The 21,687-nt window shown below is 46.7% G+C and overlaps 1 protein-coding gene across 5 annotated transcripts in view; it reads right to left on the bottom strand.

The window, feature by feature from the left end:
* The window catches only part of Nrp2 (neuropilin 2), a 113,306-nt gene that overhangs the window by 69,405 nt on the left and 22,214 nt on the right, over nucleotides 1-21,687 (bottom strand). For all 5 annotated transcript variants that reach the window (XM_004626643.2, XM_004626644.2, XM_023710142.1 and 2 more), the window contains exons 3-6: nucleotides 9,929-10,110; nucleotides 3,661-3,891; nucleotides 2,516-2,671; nucleotides 836-1,005 (exon numbers count right to left, since the gene is read on the bottom strand). In XM_004626643.2, the coding sequence (XP_004626700.1) occupies nucleotides 836-1,005; nucleotides 2,516-2,671; nucleotides 3,661-3,891; nucleotides 9,929-10,110 (739 nt within the window). The remainder of the gene's footprint in view (nucleotides 1-835; nucleotides 1,006-2,515; nucleotides 2,672-3,660; nucleotides 3,892-9,928; nucleotides 10,111-21,687) is intronic.

The following is a 21,687-nucleotide window of genomic DNA, read 5'->3' on the forward strand; positions in this document are numbered from 1 at the left end:
TCTTGGGCTCCCCGGAGTTCCTAGTGATCTTTCTCCCTTGCCTGCACTATGCTTCTTAGAGCAGAGGTCACCATGTCACATCAGAGCTACGACAGGCTTGTCGGTGGGTCACAGGGCTGTCTATGTCTGTCAGAAAAGCAGATGTTGCTCCAGTACAGGACTTGCAGCTTGCTCTTCCTCTGTTTCCTTCTTCCCAGAGGATGAGAACCGTTCCTGGATGCAGTGCGGGAAGACTACTCGACATGAGCTGCAAGACTTGCTCAGAGGGAAAGCAAACAATAGTCTGAAAAGATGCTGCAGAGCATCTGGGCGACTTGCGCTTCATTCCCGCAGTGACATTTTCCCATGTGTTCTCCTGCTAGCTATGTGCAAAACCTGCCTGGCAGGGCCCCCTCCAAGTAGCGAAGACCAGGAGAAGTTGCCGTATTCAGCTGCCACCCAATCAGCTTGCCCTTGTGAAAACACTTCCCCCCAGGTCCCTGCTGCCCCTCCTGTGCCAAGCAGGAGAGAGACCAGCAACCACACATAAATGTTCCCTGGATACTGATAGGGCAAACAGTATCCCAGCTAAGGAATTTCTCCCAAACCCCTTCATCACCAGGGTATGGACTGTCTACCCCCTACTCATCAATGTATCCCTGCACACAGCACAGTGCCCGGCACAATCCTTTTGTGTCTGGTATGCATACTTGTTCGGAAGATGAATGATTGAATGGGGTTCTCAAGTATGCTGTGCTTGTCTCCTTGGGCACTTTGTGCGCTGCAGCTGTGGGGCCACTCTGTTGCCCCGTCAGTACACACATACTCTGTATGCGCTTGCTGTCTGAGGAAGTACCTGGAGATACTCCTTGTTGGAATCCAAGTTGGGGGTCCAGCCATTGTCATCACCGTGGAGTCGGCTTTGTTGAGGGGACCACCTCCCATCGGAATAGGTCGAGGAGGCGCTGATCTGCTCATCAGCAATCCGGCCTGACTCCATTCCCAGAGGAACATTGCACTGAAAGTCTGGGAGCAGAGAAGGTCAAGGGCAGAGTGAGGTGATTCAGCCTGAACGCCACCCCCTGCTTCCTTCTAGGGACAAGTCATTGCAGGCACTGCCTTATCTAAAAGACTCTAATTATAGACTCAGTTTAAAAACCACTGTAGCAAGGGGAGCTTGACAACCCCTCTGGGTCTGAAAGAAACTAAATTGGACCTAAAAGAAATTAGGTGATGGATAAATAAGAATCATCATACAAATTAAAAATACAATCTAAAATACAGGAACTGATACCCTGCAGGCTCCGGATGCTCTCAGATGCCAGCTGCACCGTGGCTGCCCTACAGGTAGATGAGCGATAGACTTGTGGCAATCTGGGTGGGCTGCTCAGTTGTGGGAAGACAGCCTTACCCATAAACACCCAGGAGGCACTCCTGAGTCTCTCTTTTACCCAACTATCTCATGAGTTCTGGCACGGAAGACAGACTTACAAAGCATAAACACCTGTCTCTGGGAGATCTTTTAGGAGCATATTCATGTCACACTCTAGTCCGCTACCCACCTGCCTGGGAAAACAGATGCAGAAGTCACTCACTCTGGCCTCTAACTGCTGTTCCTCCCTGGATGCCGTAGAGACTGGTCAATATTTTCATAGTATCAAATTGGATCTCTGGCTCTGACTGGTCATTCGCAGATCCTGCTATAATTTGTCACACTAATTTTTGATTTTGTTTTAAAATCACACAACTTCCATGAAAAAAGCTAAGTCTGGAGCAGAACCCAGAGATTTTTCCTGTAGGTCAGGCTTCTGAGCCTATAGTTAAATCAGAAGTGAGCTGTCCACACCTGTGGTAGGATTTCCCTAGCTCTTAAGATCCTTAAAATGCTTTATTCTTTCCTACAGAGATCGCCAGGCTTCTGCTGAATAGAAATGGCAGCACATCTGAAGTACATGGCCAGGAGCAGCAGACTTGAAGACAAGCCCAGGGGCCAGACGTTCATGGCCTACATTGCAAGTTCCATGAGAGCAACAGTTTTTAATGCTTTACAACATGCCTGGCCTATAGGAAAAGCTCCCAAAGTTTAAGCAATTGTATTGTCTGGCCAATGAAACTCAACCAAAGGCAGAGATGTTTAGTATCAAAATACAGAGATGGGGGGTAAGGAAGGAGGGACGGAGGAGAGGAGAGAAAGAGAGATAGCTTTGAAATAGCTCAAATTTGTGACACTGGCCTCTGAGGCCTGGAGAGGGAGAAAACTGGCACTAGGCTTAAACATCTTAGATCTTAACTATACCCTTTTATATCCTAACTATTCCCTTTTATATCATAGATGAGGGAACTGAACTTGGATGGCACTATGAGACTTTGCCTGGGAATAAATCATTCTTGGGAGATGTTTTGCCTGTTAAGAGGATGTGGCTCTGATTCCTCCAGGTCAGATGCCATAGCTACTTCTCCAGGGTTCTACCTCCGCCTCTCCCAGAGGTCCACCATATGCACCCTACAGTTCTGACGCCCCCATGTTCCAACTCACTCTCCAGTGGTTCTTGGTGCACCAGGTAGTAACGTGCAGAGAAGCCATCCTTAGCCACCGCCATATCTGTGTGAAAGGTCAGCGACAGGATCCCTGTTGACGAGCGGAGTTCAGATGGTGTTTTGGTCCCACAGTACTTGCCAATCAGGGGGCCAACTGGACACGCAAGACAAAGAAAAAACAGAAACTTGATTTTCAATACATTGTCCCCTCCCATCACTGTGTGTCATCCCATCTCTTTGGATGGTGCAAATCATTTCCACCCATCTCTTTATGGACATAACAACCTAAGATGTACTTTTAAGGATGTAACAACCTAAGATGAACAATGCCTAGTGGTTTTTCTGCACATTTAAAAAGTACTTTGATGAGCTGGCTTCATTCTGTGTTTACAGCCTGAGCAGAAAGCTGTCATTACAATACTCATCCTTCAGAAGAAGAAATTGAGCTCCAGAGGAGTTAAGATATGATGTTGCCTTGTTCACACTACTACAAGCACCAGAGTGGGACCCAAGCCTTAGCTGCCTGATTAAATTTTATGCTTTTCCTAGGAGATGAAAATGTTCTTGCCTAGTTAGCAAGTTTCCCTTCTATTGGAAAATACTTAGAATAACTATATAAGTGAATGATTCGTTTCCTTTCCAATAATGACCATACCCAAGGTCTGTGTTGTTATTCACCTTGATTCTCAAACTTATTGTGGTGTCAAGTAATGCACCTTTTCAGCATATACTACTATATTAATAACAACATTCCAGTAATAATGATGGTGATACAAACCAACTTACGTAGTTAAGACAAAGATAAGCAGTTAAGTAGCTTTCTAAGGCTATACAGGATTTGAGAGCAGCCTGTGTGGCTCTAGAGTCTTTCTAGGGGGTCATATAGCCTGGCCACAGAGTCACTTTCTAATCTGACAACTTGTTCTGAAAAAGGACATCACCCTAAGGACTTTCCATCTTCTCAGTCTAAAGAAAACATCTCCAAAAAAACCAGTCTACCTTTCTGTAACTTCTCTCAAACCAATCACTGGAGATAAAGAAGAGAAAGTCATCCTGTTCCCTTGAGAACTTTTACTCTTCCTTCTTGTGATTACTAAAGCAATTCACAAAGTCCAAGCCAACTATGGCAGTGATGTCACTCACCATGTGGAATGCCATCCCAGATGTCCAGCCAGTCATATTTGCAGTCTCCCTCTCCCACCTGCAAAGGGTCATGCTCCAGGTCAAAGGTCAGGAACTGCAGGATGATCTCCATCTTGGGTTTGGCGAGGATGGTAAAAGTGCAGTCCAAGTTATGGGGGTACTTTTCAGGAAACCCAGGAGATTCAATGGTCCCATTGGGACTGGTGAAGTTTTTGGAACAATCTTCAGAGCCTGTGTGCCAAAGAGAGCTTCAGTATTAAGAAGGAGGCTTTCTTTGCTGCCCCTGTTGCATGGGTTATTTAAATGTTTGGGTCCAAATCCCTCTACTCACGAGGCTTTTGTTTTTACTAAAGGGCCCTCGGAGCAATGCACACAACTCTCCTTATCCACTACCCTCTTTATCTGGTACTTTCCTTATGCTGCTGTCCTTATCCACATTTCAAGCCCTCAAGCAGCCCTTTTTAGGATAGCAGTTAGGGAGGCACATTAGGCTTGTTCTACACATTAGAGTAAGAGTAGCAATAGAGGAATGGGGGGATAGGGGAGGAAAGAGAGAGAGGAGAGAAAACAAGAAGAGAAAGAGAGAGAGAGAGAGAGAGAGAGAGAGAGAGAGAGAGAGAGAGAGAGAGAGAAGAGGTCTTGCAAAGAGGAACAGAGTCTTCTTTCTCAATTACTCAGCTGTTCTCTCCAGAAATGTAAATTATTTCAATCCTTAAGGAAGGCTTGCTGGTTGCCAGCAGGGAAAACAATGTTACCCCTTATTTATTGCTGACCTCAACACTAGCCCCCATTGTACCACAGCCAACTAAGTGCCCCTTCTCCCTTCAAGACCCAAGGTGCCTCAGGGGAGGGGCAGAGGGGAGCTTGGGTCTCATTCATGTCATGACTATATTAAAACGAGCAGCTCTGTAATGGCCAGACAATTAACAATCGATGTTTTTAGCTGGCGGATCACAGTGGGGTGCCGAGGATGTTAAAGGCCGCTCCAGCAGCAAGTTTGGAAAAATGCAGCAGTGTATCGACATTCGGAGGGCTTCTGGCTCTTTTGTGGTGGGGAGGGCCTTGTTTCTCTCCTAAGTTCTGTGTCTACTTTCTGGGGATGCGTAGGGGTGGCCTGATTTACTGCGCGCACACCCTCAGTCTGGTGCAGGCCTGGCCGACAGCAGGTGCTCCTGAGAGGATTACAGGCGCCAGCTCTCGCGCAGCCTCTAGGTGGAGTGCTACTGAAAGAGCCCTTGGGCCTCGCCCCACCACCATTTGTCAGCGCAAAACTGTACAAAGATCCTGGGTGTAGGGAGACCCAGACTGGACCCACAGATACACAGAGCAAAACCCAGCACAAGTTCAGTCAGTTGATATAAACGCTGCATTTGGTAAGAAGCAGTATTTATGGGGAAGATAACAGACACTAAGCATGAAGAAAAAATAAACCACAGAAACTCTCAATAAACCAGGTGTTTACTGGAAGGAAGTATCCTCTGGGGTTCTTGCTGAAATATAACTACGTGATGTCAATATGCCGATCTTAGCCTGCAGCGATGTCTTCATCTGTAGCTTGTGGAGCAGGCGCCTCTTTTTATTGATGATGGCTTTCTGAAAAGCTGTAAATGTCTGACTTGGAAAAGGTGGCATGCAGATCCGTGGGGCGGGGGCACACAGGACAGGAAACTCCAGTATCCCTCATCCATCCATCCATCCATCCATCCATCCATCCATCCATCCATCCATCCATCCACCCACCCACCATCCATCCATCCATCCATCCATCCATCCTCCATCCATCCACCCACCCACCATCCATCCATCCATCCATCCATCCATCCATCCATCCATCCGTCCGTCCGTCCCCTCCTCTGTTCTCCCATGCTGCACCTGGGCAGTGAGGGAACCTTCACAGCTTCTTTGGAAGTTCTAAGTGCTACATTCTGGAGGCTCTGTGCTCCATCATTCGGAGGACTGGCAGTGGCAGGGCAGGCTCCAGGGCTATGAGAGGGCAGCCAGGTCCAGAGGGAGTAGAGGGGTGACCTCCCCTAGGCTCTGTTTACCAATGGGCCTCAAAGTCCTGTGGCCTCCTCAGTGGCCCAGGATGATGCAATTTGACACAGCCAAGCCAGCTGGCAGGTCCTCAGGGGGCCAAGAGGAATTTTGACAAGGTTAGAGTTTGCGGCTTCTGTGTAGCCTTCTCCACATGGGCCACTTCGGGAGCTCACACAGGTCTCTTTTCTGGCCCAAGAGCTAGCAAAGGCATCCCCATACTCTCAGCATGGTTGTCCTACTGTCATTTCCTCAGGAGGCAGAAGAATCTCCCTCTCTTTTGGAAGTAGGGAATTCAGGCTGGGTTCTTCTTTTGGTCTCTCTCATTGGTGGGGGACAAGGGATTCCACAATGGATACTCGGTGAGTCTGGGCAGGGCCTAGAGAATGTGAGTCCAGGCCATCCGCACTTTCCAGGGTCCTGGATCCTACATTACTAGAAGGAATTTTTCAGCCATGGGTACTGAAGGGTGAATTGTATTCTTCAGGAAAACATTTCCCAATTTTATCATTTTTATGCTGAAAAATCAAACCTATCTATCAAGCCCATATATTTATCTTGAACTATACCATGTTTGAAACATCAGAAAGGCAGCTGAATATCCAATATGAAGAATAAAGTCCAGGAAAAGAAGACAAAAGTTGAGTCTCCCAGTAATCTGTGCAGTCCAAGATCTGTTTCTGTTATGCATTATAAGAATAAAGTTTTTTTTTTTTTTAGAAAAAAAAAACTCTCAGTCAACAAATACTCGGGTCCACTCAACGTTTTCCCGTAGACGCTGGGGAATTTGGGCTGCAGTGCATGATTTCACAACAAAGAACTCTGGCATGGAAAAGTGACCGCTGCGTGTTTTCCCACTGAAAACTGTATAGTAATTTTGCACGTGGAAGAAGCATGTACACATATAAAACTGGGAAACCATGATGGACTTATCCAGAGCTTGCCTGGCTCAACTACAGAAGCGGAACTTAGGTCCTAAAGGAGACAGTGAGGGCAGTGGATGCTTCAGGTTTTGTCTGCCTGTGAAGACTAGAAACTGCATTTTCAGAAATGCCACTGGGCACTAGGAAAAAATAACAAAAACCCGATCTTGGACTCTGTTTAGAGAAACATTGGAAAAAAGAAACTCAAAACACGTTTCTATTGTTATGCAAGATTCTGTGTTGAGGACTGGATGACTCAAAGTCTTTTGAGTTTGAGTGGCTTTGGGTTACTGTTTATTGGTGGATGGCCGGCAAATGCACAGGATCTTTTGTACTTCCTGTGCCAAGTCTCGAGCCTTCCCTGCCAGCCACGACTCCTCTCCCCTCTGCACTGTGGCTCGGGACAACCCTGGGTGTAACTCTGCAGCACAGCCTTGCCAAAGAAAGGCTGCCACGGCTGTGTGTGAGGCTGCTTGTGTCTCTGTGTTTACAGTTTCCCCCTTCTTTCTTTTTATGAATCCGATTAGCAAACATAGCTGTGTTTGTTTGGATTTCTTCAGCTAGCCCACCCATTCTTTCATGTTCTGTGGCTGACGTAAACTTTGTATGTTTTCTCTCAGGACTGCAACCGTGGAAACACGGGTACAAGTGGCACCAAGAAGAATACCCATCTTCTGAAACTTCTTAGGTTTGGAGTTTGCATGCTTGTGCATATACGAGTTTTTTTTTTTTTTTTTTTTGTATGTGTGTGTATAGCTTTCCAGGCATTTATTATTTTAATCAAATTTATATATCAAAAGTGTTAAATGTACAATTCAAGCACATTAAGTACATTTAAAATGTACAACGGTTACCACTATTCATTTCCAAAACTTTTACACCATCTCAGACAGAACTCACTCTGCTGCCCATCTCAAAATGAAAAGGGCTGGGATATGGCTCAATGGCATCACATGCTTGGGTCCAACTGTGGATGCATCAGTTCTGCACACCGCTGGCTTTCACACTGAGAGCTGCCCTTTCAGATGGGTGTAATGGCAGGTGGGAGTGGCCCTGAGAAGCTCCTGGGCTCTCATCTGCTTTCATTCATATCCTCAGAAGCATGGGGCTGGCAGGGCTGTTACTGCTACAGTCACTTCTAAAGGCAACCTCAGTCTGGACACAGGCTGCCCAGTGCCCCTGGCCAAGCCACCCACCGTTCTTGGCTGGCTCCATGGTTTCTAGGCAGTTCACAGACTTGTTGCTTCATTCAAAATTCCACTTCAGCATGTCGTCCAAATACCAGTGTTGAATTACGATATCTTCTTGTGCGCTTTATCTTTTAATATCCTCCTTCCAAATGTGCATGATGGGTAGATTTCCTACGCCTTATCCGGTGAGGTTTGAGAGAATGCAGCATCCTGTGGTGTGAAGCACTAACTTGGGAGGCAGGAGACTGGCCACAGTGAGGGGAGGTGAGCTTTCATGGCCCCTCACCCTTGTTCTGGCTTCCCTTGGCCAGGTCTCTGGAAGATCCTGCCTGGGCTACTTTTCCAGGATGGTGGAGGCAAGTGACAAATTTAGCACTAGGGACCATGCAAAGTGATAAGACTCTACAGAGCTCCTTGATTGTTCCTACTTTTATAACCACAGCATGTGAATCATACCTGCAGACCTAGTATTGACTCATTTTTCTCAGTTTTCTTTTCAACTTACGTATAGGTTCATCCAGCAACATCAACTGTATGTGTGCTGTGGACAGAGTTTACACACATGCCCTCCTCTCTAGAAGAGGGTGAAACACTGTTTTATTCCTTCTCTCTCCCCTCTTCCCACTGACCCTTCTAGGCCATGTCCCATCAGTGCTGATGGCATTGATCTAGGTCTTGCACAGCCCTCTCAAGGCATGGATCAAGCTAGTAAGGGTCCTCATCCCAGCGCCAAGCTTCACATACATATCTTCAGTACCCTATGACTCCATTGTGGCCAAAAAGTCATGAAAATTCATGACAGATGGACTATCTTGGGACCCGCACCTTGTGACAGCATGGGTTCCCACACTAGTATGACACGGTTCTGAAGATCCCTCTCCTTTATTTAATTTCCATCTTCTCAGACCAATCCAACAAATATTTAGACAGAGTGGATATAAGAAGTGCTTTCAGCAGCTACTACTTCCTTTCAAGAACTGTTTAATGAAAACGAAAATATATATGAATAGTTCCCTTTGCACTGAACTCAACAGGCGCCGGCTGTGGGCCTCTCGATGACAGAGCTGACAGCTTTCCCCTGAACCAGACTCCATCCGAGAGCTGTAAAACTCAGGCTGCAGCAGAGGGGAGGCCCTGGGAGATGGAGCCATTGCCTCTGTGGTGGGGAGCAGGCAAGGTTGAGAGATAACTGGAGGATTTGCCAGGCTCAGCCAGCCTCAGGATACAGGGTGCCACCCATCAAATAGAAGGATATGCGGCTTGGGGAGCATCGTGTGAATGCACACCTGCTGTCCTCAGTCATAGAAACACACTGGTCCATGGTCAGTCCTAGTGGAATCTAAGGAGGACCTACTGGAATCAAGTGGTCACTGTATCTGTCCTCTTCTGCTATCTTGTTGATTGCATCACTGATAAGGAGAAATACTTGGCAGAGGAAATAGGATGGACAGCCAAGGGGAATTTCTAGGAGCCATATTTTAATTTTAAAGCTACAAGGCCAGCCAGATAGCTCAGTGGACTAAAGCGCCTGCTAAGTTATGCGCAGGGACTGGGGTTCGATCTCTGGCTTGCTGTGTTGGCCTCACGCCCGGGGGTGCGCTGAGACAGCAATTGAGACTGGGCGTGGTGGCGCATGCCTGAAAACAGAAGAAGCACTAGGAGTCTTATCTGTGTAGTGAGACCCTGTAGACCCTGTGCTAAATACATTAAAAAAAAAAAGACTAATTTTAAAGCTACAGGGTGATCTATTTAGGGGACAATGGTGAGCTCTTGAGGGCCTATAAACAATGAGAAGGTCATGTCTTCCGGCCCCTTGCAGCTCCAAAGAAAGCCAACATTAAGCCGTGAAGTCAGTGGAAGTTCAATTAAATTTTGCTTTTTTCTCAGCTTAGTTTGATTGAGGAAAAAAATACAGAAAGTCAGATTCTTTCAGTAAGTGTTGTTTCCACTTACTTGGAGCCTCCCACTCTCTTTCTCAATCTGCTCCCTCATGTCGCACCATGGCCCGAGACAGCTTTCAACCTTGGGACATCTCAGATACATCCTGAAACTGTTTCCCTTGGCCACCTTCAAGAGGACGAAGCCACCGCCCTTCCCGAATGTTGCACCCCTCCCACTGACCTGTCTTGAAGATCTCATAGCGCAGGGAGAAGCCTGCGCCCTGCCTGGCGTAGTCAGACGTGAACTTGATGTACAGCATAGACCCCGAGGAGATGATGGTGGGCGGGGCGATGTTCCCACAGTGCTTGCCCAGGAGGTCTGCGGACTCGCTATCCCCATCTCGAATCTCAATGAAGTCATACCTACATGGGGTTGGAGAAAGAGACAGGGACAGAAGATCAGCCTGAGTGGAGAAAGATGCCTCCTCCTGCTTTCCCCATCCACTTGGAGCCACCCAGGTGTTTCAGAGCCATAAACATAGTGTCAAAGGCAAGCAGCCACAGGAAGTTGCGCTGCTTCATTAAAGTCACGCTGGGCAGGAGCCCTTATCTCTTGCGCACATTAGAGCAGCAGCGTTAGTCCAAGATCATAAAACAAACACTTGGCTTTTTTCCCTAGCACCATTTTTATTTCCATTATGGCCTCTCTGAATCTTGAGTCTCTCCCTAGCTCTGTGTCAAGTTATTCCTTGAACCCCTTCAAGGACCAATGTTCTCCTCTGTAAAATGAGGAAAAATATCTACTCCAGAAGTTTGGGATGGAGGCAGAATAAAATTATATATGCTACAGAGGGTTCAGAGATACTTATTTTGCTGCCTCCCTGTTTCAACTTTCTCCTGGGCCATTCTTTCCTCTTGCTTAATTTCAATTGAGAGTGACAAGGCTCCCACACCAGTGGGCCACCTCACTCCTTGAGATGACTGCAAAGTTCACCTCTGCAGCATCTAGTCAACACCACATTTGGAAAAGGAGCCAGTGGCTTATTAGTTAGGGTGATAGAAGCCATCCTTCTAAAGCAGGGCAGAATCCCTGGCACCCCGTCTATGTGCATACAACTACTGACCCAGCAAGAGGCAGGGCAGGCTGCTCTCCCAAGGCCAAGCTCACTGGCTGCTGCAGTCAGTGCCCCTCTATCTGAACAGACACATTCTTTTCAACTATGGCACAGGCTCTGGCAGTGCTCACCTTGCCCAGGCTGTGTCCCTTGCTAGGATCCAAGTCACATCTTTGTCACAACTCCTGAGATGTGAAACTTCTCCCCCACTAGTAACTCTCCCACTGCTGACCACTGTGCTATTAATTTGCTAAAACCATCCATCTCTCTAGCTTCCCCTCCTGGGTTTATTTTGCATCAACCTGTTAAAATAACACTTAAAGAAATCTCTTCCTGAGGTGGAGAGAGGGGCTGGGAATGTGACCCCTGGGATGTGCCTGCAGCTCTGTGAGCTGAAGCAGCGGGAGCTGGCTGTCTGCAGAAGTGGCTGAGGCGAGCTGGAGAGGCCCAAGGCCTCACTCCAGCCCGTGGGAGCCATATTTCAGATTCCTCAGCCACTTCCAATGAATAGGCCTGTGAAGGAAGAAAAAGGAGTGGACCAAGAGTTGTTCCTTCTGGGACCTAGAAGGCGGGCTCACACAGCTCAAAGAAGAGTTTCAAGCTGACTCCAGTCTGGGGAAGTTGAGCGGGCTCCTGGGATTTCCTGGCAGGTGAAAAAGCCTGGGTGGGGGACTGTCTGGGACTTTGGTGTGGGAGGTGGCAGGCCTCCTTGTTTCCAAAGCGAAAGTAAAAGATGCTGTGTTTGCTTTCAGGGGAAACTCCCCAGATCTTCTGGAAAAGCCCTCCAATATTTCCACCCTGAAGTAAGAGAGGTACAGGCCCTCTCCAGGAGTGACAGGGAGGCCTCAGCTGCGCACATGCCTATTTACTAACCGGGCAGCCCCAGGTCACCTAGAGGCTGGGTTTGGATCCAGCTTAATCACAACCAACTGGGTTCTGTCAGGTTAGTCACTGAACCTTTCTGGGTCTCAGAAATGGGGAGAGTAAGAGTAAAATAGGGATATTAGGATTTTCTCCAAGGACTGAGAGATTTAAATGACTGACTAATCTGTGCAGTGTTACTACTGTGTCCTAAGAAATTTCAATGTGGTTGTTGTATTTTCACACCCACTTCAGAGGCTGAGCTGTGGGGCACAAATAACTGACCCCACAGACAGAGCCAGTAAGCAGGATGGAAATCTGTTCAAACATTTTAGGAGGCATTTTTGGCAAAATGTGCTAAAAGTTAATATGTACATAGCCTTTAATCCAGTCGTCCTTCTGCTGGAAAATTTTCCTAAGAAAATAATCAGGCAATTGTGCCAAGATGTATTTGCATCTTCGTGCATACATTTTTTTTTTAAAGCATGTGAAGAGTGAGAAGATGCTTTGTGTATAAATAGCATGATGTCAAAAAGCTCAACCCTAGGGGTGAGTGATTCAATTTTTTTTTAATTTCAAAGAGAAAAACAGCAATAAAAATGATACAGAATTTCAAAACAAGATCAATTGTAGTAAGTTGTATGAAATAAAATATTTTTCTGCCACAGTCAATGGTGCTACAGATCTAGAATTTGTGTTTTTACGGAAAAAAAACTGTTTATGATGTTAACTTAAAAAGGCAGATTTTTTAGAAGTACATTATATAACATTTGTTTCCTATCTAAAAGACTACATGCTAAATTTTAAGTGTGAAGTTACATGAATGGTAGAATAATTGGTAATTTTTACTTTCTTTGTTTTCCTCTATAATTTGAATTACTTAAGATGAGCCTACTTTTTTATGAAGTCAAAAGTATCTAAAGTATAGCTACTCTTCTGAAATATCTTTTTTCCAAGTATAATAGCTGAGACACACCAAGGTCTCTGAAACAAGGGCATCAATCACCATCATTCCCGTCACCACTTATCTCACATACCTGGTGTGAAGGTCAAAGGGCATGTCGGGATGCCTAGAATAGTGTTGGGCACATGGCTCACCCTCAATAGGTTTTTAAAAAATATTGTAACTAGTCTTTGTGTTAACAATTTCTTTAGGAAGGACAGAGACGCCCTGCCCCATACAGGCTTGTTCCTCAGAAGTGGTTGGCTAATCATCCATGCAGTCATTTAAGGGATTAACAAAACCAGCCAAAAGGCAAGGTTCCCACAAATGCCATTACTGCAAGCTGCCTCAATTTGCTCAGTGTGTCCACTGCCCGCAATCCACTGGTCCAATGTGGCCACCAACAAATACAGCTTCACATGTCTACATACATGTGTAGTAAGGAAATGCACTTTTGAAAAAAAGGTTCCTTTAATTTAATCGTATTATACATTCATTCTCTGAGCTTGTTAAAGGACCCCTCTGGTGAAGCCTTTTGTGAAGCAAATAATCAGCCCTTTCTTGAACTTCTTAGAAAAATGGATTTTTCTATCAGGTTTGCTTGGGGTGAAAGCAACTCAGAGTCACAATTGCACTTCGGCAGCTGAATTCCTCTCTCCTTACAGTGTCCTGCTCCTGCCCCATGGACAAACCCCGCTTAACCACACGGCCTTCTGGCTGGGCTTTTTATACAAAGGGCACACTACAAATGACATGCTGACTTCATACAGAATGTCTCATTTACCTCCCGTGTGACCGGCTCATTTGGGGAAATTTTTTATTATTAAGGATTTGCTACAGCTGGAGTAAATCTCCTTAGAAATTTCAATGTTGTCCGGTTCATTTGTGAAGAGGCTTAGGAAATTTGTGATCTTGGAATAAATATGGCTTTGCAACCAGCATTGAATTGCTACTGTTTGTTTGGTGAAGTAATCTGGGGTACAGACTCAGCACTTTACCCCAAGGATAACGAAGTAGGGTAACATAGGAAAAGCCGCTCCTCTCCTAACATGTTATTCATTTTTCCTGAAGGCAACATAAACAAGCTAACAGACATATTAAGTACTATGTTTGCATTTCATTATTCATAATCTCTCTCAAATGAAAAATTCCTTTCAAAGCTTTAGCACTACCTCTTATTATTTTATTTATTTTTTCCTGAGCCAGTGTAGCCATCCTTACTCTTGGTTCTTTTCTCTTTAAAATAGTTCTCTCACTATCTTTTCATTTTTGACCACAAGGATTCTGACAGTTGCATGTAGAGCACTTATCTAGAGAATGTTTTCTCTGCTTTACTTCTTAGCTTCAAAATCTTGATTTCTTTTTCCTAAATTCACATCTGAAGTGTGGAAATCTTGGTGGTGGAACTAATTTTAACAGTACACAGGAAAGAGATGAACAAACAACAATTTCATCCATTGTACTCATCACTGGACAAACATAAAAAGAGGCTTCTTAGTGTCCTAAGTCTGCCCATACTCAACACTTCCCAGAAGGGTCCTCAGACTGTGTTGGAAGATCCACCATGCTGAGCCCTTCCTTCAGTGCAGCATGACACCTAGCCCCAGGGAACATCCACCATTATGAATGGGCACAAACTGAGTGTGATGAGACTTCTACATCAGAGAACTCAGGTCCTCTAAGCCAGAAAGCTGTGCCTATTCTTTGCAATTTGGGTCTACACATGAAAATGCCCAAGACCTCTGCCAGAAATGAGTCTTTTTATGCTGTTGGTTTCACAGGATGGTTTTTGTAGCCAACAAGCTCTTTCCTGCCACTGGGCCTTTGTTATACTTGCTCTTTTTTCTACCTGCAATACTCTTGGCTAGCTTTGCCTGTAGCCATTTTTCATCCTTCATTCCTAAATGCATCCTTCAGTCCTCCAGAGATGTGTGCCCTGATAGCGCACCCCTTTCCTTTATCTCATTGTATTCTTTTTTAATTGTATGTATTTAATATAGGGTCTACAGGGTCTTACTACACAGATTGAACTCATAGTGATTTTTCTGTTTTCATCCTCCCAAGCACTGCCAGGGATCAGACCCCCTCATCTCCCACGTCTGCCTAAGCAGGCAGTTTAATCTGCTAAGTTACCTGGCCCACACTTCATCTCACTGTATTCTTGTTTCTTTTATAAAGGTCCGCATGCATTGTTTTTGATCTCCTGCACATGACAGTGAGCACCACAGAGGTAATGACTTTGACTTTTCACTGCTGGATTTATACTACTTGTTGGTATTTGGCACTGAGTAGGGATCACTGTTTGCTGAGTGAGTCAACGAGTAAGGGCTGAGCAATGGGTGTTGCCCATTAGGAAGATGCTTGGCATCGCGACATTCTTCCGAGGAGTTTAACAGGCTGCTCCTCATCAGCTTCTCTGCCTTTGGGGCCACCACACTCCCTGAGCTATTCTGGTTGTATCTGAGAACCAAAATGTTGCCTCCTGACACAAAAACATGAAATATAACATTTTGCAGGGAAGAAACATCTCAAATCATGCTGACAGCGTTTTCACTATTAGAGGCAAACAAATCAACTATAATTAAAATGCTGTCAAAGTGATTTGAGATTTTCTCACACTTTCAAAGTTCCATATTTCATGAGTAGATTATCGAGGCCTGAGAAATTACCACCTCCTGGAGTGCCTTTCTTCCAAGAAGCTCAAAGACAGCTACCAATACTGTCTTATTAATCCTTATATTAAAACCTGCAGGAGAATCGGAGGGAAAGTTTCCCTCCCCAGTGAAGACTCGCCTGTGGCAGGGAGACTGGGGATGGGGCTGTAATATGTGAGGTTTCTGATCAGCTCAGGCCTGAAGCTTTGGCTCAGTATGCACACCCAGCTTTTAGGGTGAATTCTGCTTGTTGTCAGGTCATGTTCATTTTAAGAAATAAATTGCATTTCCTTGAATTTCTCCCTTGCATCGCAGTACCCTTCATTTCATCAGCTAGTGTACTAGCAGAAAGCCATTATATGCTATGAGCATCTACTTTGGATCAGATTGTCAGTTTGGCTATTATTCCATTTAATCTTCACTGAATACACACTGGCCCTGTGATGCTTGCCATTCATTTGAAGATGCGGAAGCTGAAACTCAGAGAGGTTAAGTGGCCTGTGTGAGGGCATGCGGCACTAAAAAGTCAGAGGCAGGCTTTGAACCTAGGCAACCTCCCTGTGGGCATCACAGACTCCTCCCTTTGCTTCATTCTTGAATGAAGAACTAACAGCGACAGAAATATCAGAGTGCAGTAGCACAGATGGGTAAGTGGGTACCAGGTAGGAAGAAATCTTTTAGTCTCAGCTAGGTTCCCACACAATGGGCACAGAGTCTGAAAGAGACTTAGTGGAACCTTGCTTTTTTTTTAGTTAGTTGTTCTGTTTAAATAAAGCTCGCAGGATGCGCCAAAATAGACAAATCACCAATGGGAAGAATGAGCAGATTGGAAATACATGGCTTCAAGATTCCCCCAGAAGAAATCTAGTCTGTGAGTGTTCAGATGGGCTAACATTAATTCTCGTAAGTGTGGTATTTTTATAAGTGCATGTACACCCATATGTGAACATATGGCCCATCCAGTGAGAAAAGTAGGACCCTGCGTATTTATAAGCTCTTCAGCCATCATCCATATATTCTGGTCCACAGGTTTCCAAGAGGATCCACAGTGGAGGCTGGGGAACCTATAGAATTGTATGCTGATGCGTGTGTGTGTGCATGCACACGCACATTTCCCTGGGGATGGGGTCAGTGACAAGATAAACCTGACATGACACAGAACATGTCTGTCTCTGAGCACATGGGGCACACTGGGAAGCAGCCGGTGGGCTGTGCGGACAGACCTGCTGGTCCCTGGTGGCTGCAGACAAGCTGCCTACTTGGTCTGTTTCTATACCCATGAAATGGAATAACGACAGCTCCCAGCTTTGGGATGGTGGAAAGATTAGAAAGGCCCAGCACGGTGTCAGACGTCCGAGACACCACCATTCACACAGAATAGGATGGCCGGCTGGAGAAAGAGAAGCTACAGACACATGAAACCCTGCAAGGCTGACATGGGAAGATGAAACAGCTGTGGTCACAGTCTTAGTGTGCCTTTCCTCGTGGCCAGGTTTCTCCAAATCCTTTCCCTGCAAAAATCCATCTGAAGTGTTTCAGTCACTTATACTTCTGAGATGTCACTTCAACCCTGTGTCCCAAGCCCAGGCTCTGGACCCAGCCTGCCATGCTCGCCCCAAGTTGCCTCTTCCCTATTTGCTGGGTGGTGAATAGCAAGGCACTCGACTGTTTGAGCTGGTGCACCTCATTAACACATAGTAAGTGCTAAATGAGTCAACGTTGTTACTGCTGCTGTTATTTTTATCACTGGCGATCTAGCCCTAAGGCTTCAGTTCCACAACTGCATGTCTGCTTGTGTATCTGCGTTGGTGCCCAGTGCCTTCTCTGTAGCGCTTGCTTGGTGCTGCACTTTCTTCCTTGATTTCTCAGACAGATTGAGCTTTTTTCTCTGCAGTTCCCTCACAGCCAGGGTCATCATGGCCCTCCAACAGGGAGGAAGCCTGACCACCCAGCAAAGGAAGTATGCTGAAAGAGTAACTCAAAACAAACTGAAGGAGTTATTCTAAAAAATCTTGAAGGTAAGAAAATGGGAGCTACAAATAGCATCTATTTATAATTGCTGGCTGCTTTTCCGCAGAAGCCCGGGAATGATGTAGAGGGGCCTGACGACCTCACTGTTCCTGGTGGAACAGGCTGCCAAGACCACTCTCAGTGTGAGGAAGGAGACCCCGCAGGCAGGGTGGCTGGGAAGTCTCCCTGTAGGGCAACTTGCAGAGAAGTAAGGGCACGCAACAAAGCCAGAAGCTGTTCTGCCTGGCCTCCTGCGTGACCACAGCTTCCCCCACTACCCTTGTTCTCTGGTAAGACACATTCCTGAGCTGCCCAGCTTCATCTGCCTATGGAAAGGATGACTCTCCAGGCAACCAGTGACAGTGTGAAGTGTAAAGCGTGCACACAGGCTGTCTTCAGCTCAGCTGTTGGATCTTTTGCCTGTTCTGCATCTATAGACTCCACCACCATCGCTGTCAACTCACAAACATTCTGTGCTGATGCCAGAGTACAAAGCAGGTAAGAGAAGCCCACCTGCAGTTTATGTCACTTCTTTCTTTCTAGAGGTACTAGCTGCTTCTGCTGCTGCTCCAGTATGAAGGGGAAATCCTAGCAGGGATGAGGCTTTCTACATTGTTCTGTGCTAGCATGGGTCAGTCATGCTGTCCTACCTCAGTGTGTTGGTCTCATAAATGGGCATGGGGCAATTGGTAGCCACTAAAGGAAAGTAGAGTGAGTCATCCAGAGGCCCTGACATGTTGGCAGACACCTCCACTTGCCTGGCACATGATTCCCGGGGGGCAGGCTTTTACTAATCCTTGCTCCCAGGAGACCTAATTGTGAAAGCAAAATCATGATCCTGTCCCAGAAAATGGGAGCCTTCTGAGAACAGAGGTGTGCTAGGCACCAGGGATCAATCACTGTTCCAAAAGCCCTTTTTCACGTTTGCAGGGATTTCGGCTCCTATTAGGTTTCTGTCCCCCTTTGCTGACATTCAGCCTTTCTAACAAAACTGGGAAGATGCAAAACTTGTCTGAAAAAATGTGTCATGCAGGAATCCAAGCGGTGGCAGTTGGGAATCGTGGGTGGCAGGTGAGATGCTTCAGAGCTTCAAGTTACAGAGCTCAGAGCTGCTCCTGGCTCCAGGGGCCAACTTGTCACTATGATGCCAAAAACACTGCGGGGTGAGGGGTGTGGGAATGACAGGTCTATGCTAATGTCCAGGCAGGAAGAGGCCACTACCCACCAGGGTAGAGATTCTGAATTGGCCCTTGTGGCCAGTCAGCTGGAACTACTTCCGCCTCGCAGCACCACTCACTCAGCGGCTGTGCCCTCCAAGGATGCTGTACTCTGGAGTCTGGTGACTGCAAGGGGTTCAAAGCCAGCCGAGGTCAGGCCACAAAGGTGACAGCCTGTGTCTCACCCATCATAGAAGTGTTCCTTCTATCCGGAAAGGGCTGACCCGGGTTTGCCAGAGGTAGAAGTGGCAGACATTCTGGAATATTGGGTGCTTTTGGCGTGATACTTGTAAACCTATGATGGCACATGTCTAGAAAGGACATGGGCTTCCACAGAAAGGAAGCCAGATTGCAGGAAGTCTCCAAGCAGGATGCAAGCAGTGAGGCCGAACTTGAAGGACCTTTGTTTATCCCACAGGCTAAGTGGGCTGGATGTTCTCTGCATGAACTGCTGGCTACTTGCCATCCTGCTGTGACCAGCAGGGCCCCACTCTCAGCGTGGCGAGGTGTAAGTGCCAGGGATGAGCTGTAAGAGCCACAGTGTTGTGGGGCAGAGTGCAACAGCAGGGACCCCAGAGCAGTCAGCAGCAGCCTCCCGGACATTGGACTGAAACTGTGTCTGCATGGACCTCAGTTTCCCAGCTCATAAGACCCCCTAATAATAACAATAATAATACTGTCTTACCCTCCTCCTGCTCTCAAAGGACGACACACAGATAAATCACTCTGAACTTTCAGATGAAAGGTGTGCTATAAACCCGAGCTCTCATCAGCTGTAATTGTTATAGTAATTATTTTAATGATAATAATGATGATAATGGGAGAAGGGGGGTGGGACGGGACAAAACCTCCTACCTTGAGACAAAGAGGAACTCCTCCATCAGAACCTGCACCACGCTCCCTTCCTCTCCCAGCCTGCCACCAGCCCTCTCCAACTGCCAATTCCTGGGCTGAAATATTATTTACTCCTTTCCTTTCCAATAAAACAATTATTTGTTCCGCTGTTTCCCGCTCGCTCGCCCTCCAGTGTGTCTAGCGTGGCCCTGACAGCTCAGCCACGGACTGTTTACATGTCTCGCTCACCCTCCCTGAGTCTGGTTCAGCTCCATTGACACTAAAGGCAGGAGAATTCTCTGTGTGTGAGGAATCAATTACTTCCGCTGACACTCCATTACTGGCCCTCACATCTTCGGATTCCAGATGGAGGAGGAAGGTGGTAGTGAGGATGGCAGGGGATTTGAAGAAGGTGGTGAGGGGTGGAGCGCCTGGTGCGGAGGCCTCCAGCTTGTGCTCAGAGACACAGACGGGCCTCTTTCCATGACTGCCTGGCTGGCATCTGGACAGGACCATGTGGCAGGAAGAGGCAAAGAAAAGGAATAAAAAGAGAAAAGGAGGAGAGGTTGCTGGAGGCTACGTAAAAAGCATCAGGCAGACCCCAAATCCCTGACTACTGGACAGCAGGTGACCTGCTATGAGGAGACAGCTTTGGGCTGCCTGACCTCCAAACCAGGCCTACTGTGGCTGCTGGTGTGACCTGCCAGGGCCTCGGCATGTCCATCTGTTCAATGGGAATAGTAACCAGCCCCAGAGCTTGCTGTGAGAGTTAAATGTGGACAACACCTGACGTCTGGCGAGAGCTGGGGAAATGTTTGCTATTATTGCCTAACTGACAATCTCTCTACACTGCCTACAAACATATACTTGAGCTCCTAACGGAGCAGAGCAGAAAAATGTACAAAGACTGCCAAGCTACTTGGCTACAAAGCTAGGAAAAAGGCATTAAAAAATCATGTGAATATGCTTTTATATGTAGAGTCCTACGCTGCCCTCCTAAATCTAAGCCAACTCACATCTATTTCTTTCTCTTTTTGCTTTTTCTTTCTTGTTTTTAAATTTAGTTTTGACCCAGCTACAATTTTTCAGGGATTTTCCTTTTAGGAAAAAATGTTTGATTATGTAAATTAAATACAACCGTCTCTACCCTGTAATCAACTGAGGGGAGTTGTGAGGTACAAGATCCCATGATGAAGGACGATTATGGAAGTTTTTTTCTACAAGAAAAGACATGGGCAGATTATATATATATATATATCCCTTTTCTGGGATGATTTATCCCTGCAGAAGTAGGAAAATGGAATTAAATTATCTCTTGACTGTCTCTTCATTCAAATGTTTAAATCCCCTTATTACTAATACAGTCAAAGCAAAGAGTATACTTTTTCTCTAGGACTCCTGACCACAGGAAAACCCACACAGTCCGTTTTAGGAAAGTCTCCTGTCTTCTCCTTTGCTGCTCACCCCCTCCCCACCTGGCGCTCACGCTGCATTTCTGAAGATGCTCTCAGCCGGTGTAATTAGATGGGAGAATTACACAGAGTTACATGGGGTGAAGGGGTGGCCCTCTGGGACTGCTAGGTGTAGGGAAGGTGCCAGGGCTGGAAGCAGAACAAGTGGGGTTGTGGATGATAAAATCTCAAGTGATTTTTCTCCATCAGAAGATAAAGCACATTGTTAAGAAAGACATCCACTGAGAAGCTTGCACTGACAGAGTTGCGATTGCAACATTGCATATTTAAAAACAAACTGCCAAAAATAACTGCCGTCCCAACTGCTTTTTAACCTTGGTAAGAGAAGGCCGACAATCTGGGTTGTTATTTCCTGGGTCTCCAGAGAGTGAGCTCCAGTAGCTGTCGCCGGGCAGAGTCCTGGTCAAGGCTGTACAGCAGGAGTCGTGGGCAGCCTAGCACTGCACCCAGTTGGGTGCACCGTGTTTCTGGCATTAGCAGGGCTATTGCCATACAGTCTCACAGGCCCCGGCTTTCGGAGTGTTTCCATGGTGGTCAGGCAGTAAATCTGTACTAATGTCAGGTCTCTCCCTGCTCTTCCAACTGAGCCCTGCAGCTCCAGCTAAAGCTGCACCTCCCACCGGCCATACAGAGGCAGGAGTGGGGGCAGAGCAGCGTGGTCCCTGGACTGCTCCAGGCCAAAGCCCATGCTCAAGCATCCAAGTGAAGATACCAGAGCCGGGTGTCAGCGGTGGAGACCCCACCGCAGGCAGAGGAGTGGGGTCATGGCTGGGGGGCTGAGGGGGGAAGCAGGGCACAGGGCCCCTATAATTGCAGCCTTTCCTGCTTCCTGCACACAGGCCCTCTCCCCTGGCCATGGTGGAAGTGGTCTGCCAGGAAGTGAAGTTAAATAGC

The sequence above is a fragment of the Octodon degus genome, unplaced genomic scaffold, assembly GCF_000260255.1.
Source record: "Octodon degus isolate 3935 unplaced genomic scaffold, OctDeg1.0 scaffold00016, whole genome shotgun sequence".
NCBI classification, from domain to species: Eukaryota; Metazoa; Chordata; class Mammalia; order Rodentia; family Octodontidae; genus Octodon; species Octodon degus.